Source organism: Plasmopara halstedii (genome assembly GCF_900000015.1).
Source record: "Plasmopara halstedii genome assembly, contig: Scaffold_816, whole genome shotgun sequence".
NCBI classification, from domain to species: domain Eukaryota; phylum Oomycota; class Peronosporomycetes; order Peronosporales; family Peronosporaceae; genus Plasmopara; species Plasmopara halstedii.
In genome coordinates, this window is record NW_020187732.1 from 1,442,283 (window position 1) to 1,453,135 (window position 10,853).

The following is a 10,853-nucleotide window of genomic DNA, read 5'->3' on the forward strand; positions in this document are numbered from 1 at the left end:
AAAAAATCACCGCGGAGGTGATTTTCTCTGCTACTAACTAACTCACCTTCAGTAGTCTTCACGGGCTGTCTTTCATAAACACATCTACAACCGATGATTACGCCAAGATTATCTGTCGCTACCAAGAACCCGCGGTCTTCCTCGTCTTGCTTGCCGCTGGCTTCAACTTCCAGCGAATGCTCGTTTGGTATCATTTCAGCCCGAGCATTCCCAGAAATATATAAAGCTTGTAATCGACGTCGATTAAGCAAGACGCGCTTAGGAATTGTCACTTCCCGTCCATTTGCCAAGCGAGTGATATTCTTCTTATTAGAGTTAAGAGGGATCAGACCATACCGTCTACCACTTGTGTGCGGCAAGATTTTTTGACACACTATTTCTTACGAGAGCCTATAAAGATTATGAGTAACTGTCTCTTTTAATCATATGGACTATTAGGACTGGATCTTGCTTGACACGCTGACGTCTGCTCGCGAGAGCTTTATGTGAATTGCTCAATTGGGGTATGAGTTTTGCGGATCAAAAAATTCACAAGATAATAGCCCCCCGCCCATGCTAGTCGTTCCCGTTTCTTACTGCTGAAAACGCTAGATTTATCGGCCATTTTTTTCCAGATCGCTTTGACCGCGGACCATGTGTTGCTTGCCGTCTTGGCAACGAAATCATATATTTTCTCGTCATGCGACCTGGAATGCTGCAACGAGCACATTTCCCGTCATTGAGGAGCATACTGTTGGTGGTCTCACTAGCGTTCAAATGTCCATCAAGTTTACGGAGTTGAGTGTTGTCATGTTGGATGAGCGATAAACCCGCTAAACTTAACTTGCTTGATACTATATTCGTCTCGTATCGCACGCTCGATAGCTTCGTCCAAAGTCTTCGGATATTCACGGAATAATTGGTTTTGAATCGGACCGTCATAAAGCACTGTCATAAATGTCACAACTTGCGTTTAGATATCAATTGGCTGGTTGACAATATTTGGAAAGAGATATCGCGCTCGTTGTGCGTTCAATAACAAATCGAATCTACTCTGACAAAGCCTTTATAGCGCAGTGCAAGCTCAAAATTTGAACTGCGAGGGTTTGGAAGCTTTTTCAGCTCTTGCTCGAAGTCTTCTAGGTAATGTAAGAAATCTGGCTCGGACAGTAACTTTCTATACGCCCAACGCTTCGCTCGATATGCGAATGAACATCGAAAACAAAATAACACCATAAGAAATCTTTGACGTCATATGTATATAACCTTCACATGCAGAAGTATAACCTATGAGTCTGGATTATAAAACCTTGGGTTCGTTGAAGTGTGATGTGCCACAATATGTTTCATGTTTTGCTTATCAATACTTAAAACCCGGAACTGAGGCTGCAAATTGACTCGGTTGCTTAAGCAAAGGCGCTCTAATCGATTGAGCGTGGGCTATAAACCCACCAAGATTTAAGCTAATTGCAACTGTCCATTTTGAACTAGTTCTTGGGCTCACCAGGACTGGTCTAATTCGAGAAATGTCCCCTACCATGCAAGCATCTTTCTATATTGCAAATGAATCAGTGAAGTAACGAGCCAGATATTACATTGTGTAATGACTGTAAACGTAGGGAATTAGGAGCGAAAAAACGAAGGCTACCGCCACTAGTCATATCCCTGCCAATACAACTTACTCTTTGGCTTAGATACCTCGATAGCAGCACACAATTCCAGCACCTCTACAAAAATTATTTTATAAGGGTTCATCAAGGTTGAAACTAGGGAACGTTGCAAACCTTGAACGTGAAGTCTTCGTGGAAAGCCCCCGAGCTCGCTGTACTCTTTATAAAAAGTATGAACACATCAGTCGCACCGCTAGTGTAAGTTCACAAGTAGGAACCATCATTCTTTACGAATTAGCTCGTTGTATATTTGTGAAATCGTCCAATGATGTCATACGTGCATGCGAGATCTGTTGTACTATAACTTCTTTGTTATTTCTTCTACGACTTACGTCGATGGTGATCCGTCAAACAGAGATCCACCATCATGAACTGACTAGATATGTGAAATTACTTTTAATGCACAGCTCTAGCGACCTTTTTGCAAGTTTCTCTGGACCAAGCTGAGCGTTTAAGCCGCTTGCCACCCGCACACAAGTAGTTACCTGAAGCTCGTGATTGTAATAAGGAGAACTAGGTGCAGACGCGATTTTCTCTCGCCGGTTCAGCTTGCGCTTACGCGATACATGCCTCTACAGGCCTCACATCATTTAACATAAATGTTTCGGAAGATCATTAGACCCTTTAACATCGTAACAAAGTGGCTTCAGTATTTATGGAGTGGTTGGCGATACGATTAAGCCTGCCAATAGTAGATTGGCTACAAATCGTACAAAAACACCGGCTCTATTCATTGAAATTACGTGTCAAGCGCCAAGTGCACAATGATATGGCTGAGATCCAAACACACCGAAGTTAGAGGCAGTCAAAACATGATGATGGAACGTTATAGAACAAGGTTAAACTACCTATCTTTGTTGCAGGGCTAAAGTTACGACAACAGCCGTTCACGATTGTACAGAAGAGTACTTGAGTTTCTATTGTGGAATTTTGATGGTGAAGGGAATGTAAACACAGTCTGTGTTCCGCGTCAATTTGACAAAGCTGTATTCTGTTACTGTTAATACGAGCCAGTCATGATAAGCTAGATCGGAGCTACTCCCTGAACCGCTACGATTGCCTCAAGCCAAGTAGTGCGATGGCGAAAATATTTAAAACTGACCCCTGCCAGTGATCTTCAACACTACGTTTTTAGAAAAAAAACGACTTCGATCTGAACCAAAAACCATTGTTTGATCTTGTAAACCACATTCAGAGGCTTGATCACAAATTGGACAATCTAATGGATGATTAATTAAAAGAAATTCTAATACACTTTCTCGTGCTTTTTGGTTTTGCGAGACTCACGAAGTGAGTTGACGTGCCGCTATAATCGAGTCTTCTTGAGAGCTAAGAGTGTGAGGACGCTCTCCGCTGGCGCCACCCGAGGAGCTAGGAAAAACCTACATTTACGAGTATCGATAACTTGGCTGGCTGACAAACTAAGGTTGTCGCTCGTAAATTGTGCAGCTTTGGAGATACTTTAATGCCAATAATTCAGTGAACTTAAAGAACTGACTTCAGCATGATTATCCTACTTCCGATGCCATTTTTGGCACAAACTCAGCATTGTCTTTTCTGTAGAAGAGTTAGCGTTACACCCCGCAGCGTACCACCTACTAGTAAATCGGGACTAACCTATTTGCAAGAACGATGGTTTATACCTGTAACGGTTGTCACATTAATATCGGTGGGGTTAAATAGCACGAATTGTTGGTGATGAATTTATACATCAAAGTCCGCTTTCTGGGTTCACAGCAAAGTTAATCCTTAGACGAAACTCTGTGTGGGATGTCTGCCTCAGTGAAGCTGTCTTAAAAACTATAAGACGATGAAAACGATGTGTCTTCCTCTCAGCGCGCAAATTCTGTGTGGGACCCTTAGTTATTTTTGCCAGCATCCATAACCCAAGTCACCGTGCTCACGAAGGTACGCATTTATCCGTTGATTACTGCTCTAAGTGCAAACTTGACTATCGAGTATTTTCACCAGTGCGATTGAAAAGCGCTTGCAAAGCAAATTTTGGGTGCTCATTTTGCTCTTGGTGTAAGTAAAACGCTCGCACACGTAGGCGAATAGAGTCCTCGCTCTAGCGTAATAAGCAACTTTATATATTTCAGTCCATAATCACATAAGATTGTCGAGAGTCATCGCACATCTAAAGCTTGCAAATGATCAGGATGGGCTCCTTGAGCCTGATCCAGCTCATAGGTGACAAACTAGAAATCGTCGTAAGTTCCGCAACGGTATGTCGTAACAGAATCCGCTAATAGGACTATTCACGGAGCTCGTAACTCGTGCAGAAGAGGTTGGGGCGCAGCAACGCCACCTTTTCAGTAAACGGATCAGCCGGTTGACCCTTGGCGCGGACAGAAATGTCGGGTCCGGGAGGAATAACTGAGACCGCTTCCATCAAAAAGCACCTATATCTCATCATCCAGATTGGCTTTGAGTTTGTCAGTTGCACAGACTGCGTCTCTTTCGGAGGATTGCTGAGCCGTACGATATGATGTAAGGGCGAAAACTTTCAACACAAAAATAATTCCTGGAGTTAGCGCTCTAGATTTCGAAAGGGATGCAGAACTCATAACGCAGGGAGTGCGCATTTAGCGCTTTATTGTGCTCAACGTATTCAAAAGCAAAATAAATTGAGCCCTAGTTCGGTCCACATCTTGTTAAGGTGATATGATAGGGTAAGTACCGTAGGTTTGTGTACCAAATTGTTACACTTCTCCACAGTGGTTTTGTTCGCACATCAAGCAAAGAATAGAGATTTCATCATCAAACATAGTATCGAGTATTTGTTTTGGTATAATTCAACCTAATGTATGGCACTCGCGAAGTAGCAGGGAAAACGTAGTGCTTGTCACTGGGACGGACATTGAATTCGCTCCTAGTTGAGGCGAACGCATCCAAACTGTGTACCTTGTTAGTGCGCACTCTCTGAGTCAAAGCTTCCTCTATGCTAGATACACGGCAATCCCGTTGCATCATTTGTGTGCCTTAAGTACGGAAAGTAAGGATAAGACAAATAGTAGCGGAGAAGCTGGAGCTAGCACTTACTACAAAATTATTAAGACAACCTTTAACAACAAATTAGTTGCTCAAACGCCTTTAAGATGGCCATATGGCGTACGAGGCACGCTAACTAAGATGAAACAGAATCTATATTACCAACTTTTGCACAATTATAACATATTGATAGAATTGAATCGTGTAGCGGATCTGTGGCTTGTACATCTGATTGCACTTTCAGTCTATTTACACTGCCACTCGTCAGTTAACTGGGGTCGTCTTGAGCCGATTAGTCGTTTAAAGCATCTCTGCATCTTACTGTTATCAGTGTTGAATCCTCGGTTGGGTGAACTACGCTTGAAGCGACGTCTATTCTTCGCAGAGCATCGAGAACGCGTAGCAGTTTGCTGTCCAAGGGCGCTGGAACGTGAAACTTGTGGATGCACGCGCGTGAAGGGCCCAGACATGGTTAATACCAGCTCTAAAAGATGTCTAAGATCAGTAGGTGAGCGGTGCAACTTCTGGCCAAACTGGTGAGGGCGTCGCCACTTTGCAAACAGCACATTAAGAATATGCATGAATTTCACCACCGGCACAGTGTCCCGCAAGATAATCACACACGATTTGGGGGCCATGAGAGTGGATGGGTTAACAACAGCTTTGATATGTTCTAAATCAATAAACTGATCGTTTAGTGGCTTGAATTGTAGGCGTTAAGGTTTTTGAAGAAAAAAAATATCTATCGGCTTTTAGAGCACAAGTGCTATGTGCACTTAACACGTGCAGAATTGTGCCGGGTGATCCCGAGGAAGTTAATACGGATAAGACATCCGATTGCATATTTGGTATGTCATGGTGTACCATAAAGGCTTCCGACTCAAAAATGTTTAATGAAGAAACTTTGGTGCCTAAACTCTTAAATATGATGCTTTATCACGCTTCTGGCTGAAAATGTTTTCTAAGATTACTCCGCAATGTTCAACGATTGGTTAAACGTTGGGTGGGTACAAACAACAGCAAACCTGTCGCTGGCCGGAATTTAAAATGTTGGTATTTAGCTCGAGTGATAGAGTACTTTTCTTTAAATTCACCGTTGGCTCACCCAAACCCTTACTATTCGCCCTCAAGAACTTTGAAATCGAATAAGTATATATGATAGTCCCAAATGACGATATTGTAATATGCCACAATACCGGAGATATTGGTGTTAGTTCGAGGTGTTTGAAACACGGATGATCCAAGCTCTCAAGTAGCAGAGGAGCAATGTATTTCTCGTCACAGAGCATGTCATGTCATCTCCCCTGACGAAGTCCCAAAGCTAGTCTTCATATCGCAGAGCTCTGCACGTGTAATTTCGCCCCTGGTACAGATAATTGAGTAATGCATTAGCGGGTACTTTCTCGGCATAAATTCTAAGCTATTGACGAGTCCTATGAGTCTAGCAAGTTTAAGCTTGATATGCTATGAGATGAAAGTTACAAAAGGATATTGTAGCGTTTCGGCCTCTAGCAAATAAATATTACAGCTATACCATCATATCATCGCAGACGTCGATCTCACGCATGGATATGTATAATCTTGACTTGAAGTCCGCGGTTGTTGCATTTCTTTGAAATTGTTTGATGAATGGCTTCTCTCAAATTCTCATGTTACCCCGCTCACAACTGTTAGCACCTCCGGTGGGAAGCTATAGGAATGACTCGTTGTAAACGGGTGTCAAGAGCACACCAGCCAGATAGAAAATAATCATAAGCTTAAATACTTTTTGGGGCCATATCGTTCACTTGAGCCAAGTTTTTTATTGACACTTTGCTAAAAGAATGAAAATTTCATTTCAAACATCTGCATCACGTATTTAAGCTATTAAAGATCGCAAGATATATATTAGGCTCAAGAAAAGCGTACCTCTTGCACAAAAGATCCGAGTGCTTGGGTACCGGGCATTCGATCGGACCTTGAAATTTCGCAGCTATCTATGATTGTTCACGCACCAGTTGTAGCTGTATCAGTGGTTGGAATTTGTCGGCTTTTCCATCGCAAAAGCATTGGCACCTCAAACACTGTGGAACGGCTCAGGGCATTTTGGAAGTGATAAGATTTGCAGTCGTTTGAAGTCTCCCCTAGATTCAATCGAGAACTATAGGTGATCATAGTTAATGTCAGCTGAGAAGAATTATCCAGTTCACGACAGGGGATGCTCTGCAATGACTTTTGCACTCCTTCAGTTCCGAGTTTACCCGCATGACGAGCGACAATTCCTCGTTCACACGGACGGCACTCGATGCTGAATTCTAACAGTCATCGTGTCTGCCGCATGGGTTGATGGCTGTTGTTTTTATTTGAAAAAAGAATTGTTGAACACTATAAGCCAGAAAAGAGAAACATTTTCGATAACACGGCAACCTCATAATAACCCTAAGGCTACTAAAGATAGATGTCCCAGATGCGTTGACGATGTCAATCCGGTTGCGGTAAGTATTCTCTCATCACCCCCCGGATTGCTCGCCCGTTGTGTGGCAAAATATTAATCAATTGAGCCCATCAAGCCAACATCTGATCGACCTTCTTGTGCAGCTCGTGCTCAGATCTATCTTTTGCATATCTATAGACTCGAATTAATGCATTTTGTTTCATTTGACAGTCAACATGTCGACGCTCATAGCAACGATAATTTTCGAATTTGACTGGTCCATGAACAACACGAATCTCTGCTGATGGAAAAATTGGTTGTGGAATGCCGCTCTTTTCACAATTGCATCATCACTAGACTCACTGTTCACGTCATTCACGACAGTTTAAACATTTATTCATATTTGGGCGTTTGCACACCTCTTTTCGACTTTGTCTTAGATTTTAAGTCGTGTGCTCGTAATTGAATTATTATATTTGTTGATCATTCTTCCAAACCTCCAAATCAGTCGATCCCGCGACGGTACGAAAGTTCATAACTGCCAACAAAAAGCGGATGTCGTGATCATCAAAAGCGTCTTTCGTCTTCATTGGCTCCTGAAGCCACTCAGTTCTGACTGTGATTCAGGTATTATCCTAGCATTTTGGCGTTTTTTGTTTAAGGTGCTCGAAACCAAATTCAGAAAATTACCCATCAGGATACACAAAACGGGTCAATCGCGGCCTTAAAGTTGTGATAAGTAGCTACGCTACGTCAAGATTAGTTCCATCCACTTATTGAATTTAAACTAATCCGCTAAGTGCAGGCGATGATAGGCCTAGCTCTACCCTTTGTAATTTTTGAAATTTATCCACGTGTGCCCTTAAAAAAAATTCATACCTGGGTGGTTTTCTATCTATGTAGGTAGGAAGTATCGCGCCAATGTAGATACAGGATAAATCAACGCCGATCAGCGACCATTTCACTGAAAATCTCAATTATCCTGATATTGCTACTACCAATAATCAAGTAAATCCGTGATCACTGTCTCCCTCAGTAAAGCGAACTGGTTACAGTCGACTCCAACCACGACAAAGGAGACTGTGAGAGCTCCGTCGGGAATAATGCGAAGCTTTACAACAAAGTTGTCAACAAAATCAGAGGGATAAATTAACGAAATGTAACGATCTTGTTCGTTTTATAAGTGTTTTTTTTGCTGATACGGTTGATCAAATATGTAGAGTGGATGCTCAGCACAAGTGAGATTTAATAGAGTCTTGTTGTCTCTCGAAGATTGCCAGGCTAATTTGGCTCAAAGAGGTGTTCACTGAGTTTTTTGTTTCATTCAAAGTACTGTATTAATAGTTCCTAAATACATTTGCATCCCACATTCTGCTCTAGATGCACTAAGCCATATCTTTGTTTGCATGAGGGTCAAATGGTTTTCGTCCTCTTGTTGACCTTTAGTTTGATTTCTTGGCATTGGCAAATTGTTATACTTTCTCAAATTCCAACGAGCCGGTTGCTCCAAAAATAGTGCTGAATCTACGTCAGATGGAGAGCTAACCGTTAGACTATTGAATCTAATTAACCCAGGCTGAACATGATTTGTGGCGAAAAAAGTGTAACAAGCCGAGCTACCATGTCAACAATAAGGTCTTCTGACAATCGATCCTGCTCAACAGCTGGAATCTTCAATCGCTCCATCCCATTAGCAAGTTGTACAGCTGAGCGTCCCCTCCGCCCATCAGCAGTGAACCTCAGCCTTAAGTGAAGCCTGCAGCTGAATGTTGGGAGGTTGACTACACTATTGTCTTGACCGGGAGTCATAGTCCGAAGAAGAACCGAAGCTTGATATTCCCGTGAACATTGGCTTGGTTTGACTTGGGACCATAGAGTCAAGTGTCAAGCACGCATGACTTGCTGCATGATCTGCGCAAGACAGTCATTAGTTGTGTAAATAGGTAGCGGTATAACATTGAGTACCACGCACCATGGGAAGGCCTACTTACCTCTTGCTACAAGAAACGGCATCCATTACAACATTTGTAAGCTCCCGAACCTCAGTGCAATCTGGATAGCATGAGCAAGGTTGGGGCTGCAGGGCTACCCGCAATGACTTTGGATAATTCTGCAGCATGATGTATGATACAAGCGGCCACGCCGAACTGGTGGCAACAAGACGCAGTATTGGTCTACATAGTGAGGTCTTCTTAAATGGGTAACTTCGCCGAGGCCAAATTTGCCGGACAGATTAATTTGGTGATCTGGCACATCAGGTTTGGGCAATTTAACGCTCGAGACGTAAATACAGTGCTAAAGCTCGGTGGAGTGACGACGCGCAGTTTACATTTGAATCCCAATGGAGCTTGTGCGGCTGCAAAACGGGCTGGTCTGTCTTTTGCATCAAAATAGCCATGCGACTCGAAGCAAAGACAAGTGTTAATTGCGATTGACTATGTGGGGCCAATGAAGACAACTTGGGTGACCGCTTTACTAGACTAGTAAGCATGATGGTCAACTTGTAGTGGCATTCCCCGTCAAGGGCATGAGCTCCGCAATGTCGTACTGTGCTCTACAAGAATGCATCGCAGATTTTAATGTAGTTGCCCTCGAGGCAACGGTGGCTGTAATAGAGAGATGAACGCTGTAGATTACGTAGTCGGGAAATTACTGAGTTCTGTAACGAGAACTTGATTGCGCAGGAATCTAATAACTCCTTGTCGCTTCAGCAAAATGGCAAGGATGAACAAAGCAACCGCGTTGTTGTCAAAATGGCGCGCGAGCAGCTAGCATGGAAAAATGCTTCTGGAGTGATGCGGTTCTAACTGTAGCGTACATTCAAAACCGATTTTTGTCCAAGGTTATCGGAGGAAGGACGTCGATTAAGCAAATTACAGGCGTACTCCAGCGCTTAACAGTTGGGGTTTGATACTGGCGAGGTGATACAAAGACAACCAAGCAGCTCTACACATCGCCGAAGACAACACGTCTTAACGATCTTGACACATCGATCTCCGCTACCACTGGATCCTTGCGTAAGTCAAGATCTGTGCGATGGCGGTCATGGTGGACTTGATTACCAAGCCGCTGCCCAACATTAATTGAGCGACTTCGTCATGGAGCTTGGAGTGTGCTGAGTGGGAGTTTTGGAGTGCCACGTTGTAAGTGAGGCAAACACGGTTCAGCTTGAGGTTCAACATTTCCTGGCGCCATGGTCACCTCAGGTCCCTACTGCAATTTTAATGCCCAAGTCGTATACGTCGCTGACCTCTCAACATGATTCCAAATTCAACACGATATGAAGAACTATGCTTGTCACCATTAAAATTGAAGCTTGTGTCTTGCTTATTTCTACATACAGGTTGAAATTGCCCAAGGAAGAAGTACATGATAATTGAAAAATGTCACAGTTGAAAGTTTGTCTATATCATTATTTATAGACGTTATCTAGCTATCAATATATACTATACTGTATCAACTCTAACATACAATCTAATAGTTTATGGTTATATCACCTTAAAATCTGTTGATCAATGAACGATCAAAAGACGGCCGGGGGACGTGACTCCTGGTGGGGAGCTTGGTGAACCCCAAACACCAAGTAACCGCTTCTTAACTTTAACCGTAGTGGGACCCGAACCCTCACTTAACAGATTGGAGCCACCACTCTAAACCACTGAGCCAAAATCCATGTAAGTGTAAAAACCAATATTTGTGCGCACATTTTCCTTGAGAACCTTTGATCCTCACACGTAAGGCCTGTCCAACAATGAGAGAGTTGCCTTGGACATCTCTTCCGTGTATCTTCACTCTTTCAC

The 10,853-nt window shown here is 43.0% G+C and overlaps 4 protein-coding genes across 4 annotated transcripts; 1 reads left to right on the plus strand and 3 right to left on the minus strand.

Moving 5' to 3' along the window:
• Positions 1–4,885: 4,885 nt before the first annotated feature.
• PHALS_14222 (uncharacterized protein) lies at positions 4,886–5,278 on the minus strand (the record flags this gene model as incomplete). The annotated part of the gene is made up of 1 exon (XM_024729989.1): positions 4,886–5,278. The coding sequence occupies one exon, from the start codon at positions 5,276–5,278 to the stop codon at positions 4,886–4,888; it is 393 nt and encodes a 130-aa protein (XP_024580312.1).
• Positions 5,279–6,472: 1,194 nt separating this feature from the next.
• PHALS_14223 (uncharacterized protein) lies at positions 6,473–9,066 on the minus strand (the record flags this gene model as incomplete). Its single annotated transcript, XM_024729990.1, has 5 exons — positions 6,473–6,485; positions 6,549–6,616; positions 6,696–6,780; positions 8,853–8,964; positions 9,045–9,066. 5 exons carry the CDS (start codon positions 9,064–9,066, stop codon positions 6,473–6,475), a joined length of 300 nt encoding a protein of 99 aa, XP_024580313.1.
• Positions 9,067–9,249: 183 nt separating this feature from the next.
• Positions 9,250–9,860, plus strand: PHALS_14224 (uncharacterized protein; the record flags this gene model as incomplete). Its single annotated transcript, XM_024729992.1, has 3 exons — positions 9,250–9,424; positions 9,561–9,661; positions 9,738–9,860. 3 exons carry the CDS (start codon positions 9,250–9,252, stop codon positions 9,858–9,860), a joined length of 399 nt encoding a protein of 132 aa, XP_024580314.1.
• PHALS_14760 (uncharacterized protein) lies at positions 9,859–10,443 on the minus strand. The gene has a single exon (XM_036407587.1). It carries the CDS (start codon positions 10,233–10,235, stop codon positions 10,053–10,055), a length of 183 nt encoding a protein of 60 aa, XP_036263276.1. The 5' UTR covers positions 10,236–10,443; the 3' UTR covers positions 9,859–10,052.
• Between the last annotated feature and the right edge of the window lie 410 nt (positions 10,444–10,853).

Coding starts and splice junctions, on each gene's coding strand:
- PHALS_14760 (XM_036407587.1), bottom strand. CDS start 10,235: ATGTTGAACCTCAAGCTGAACCGTGTTTGCCTCACTTACAACGTGGCA.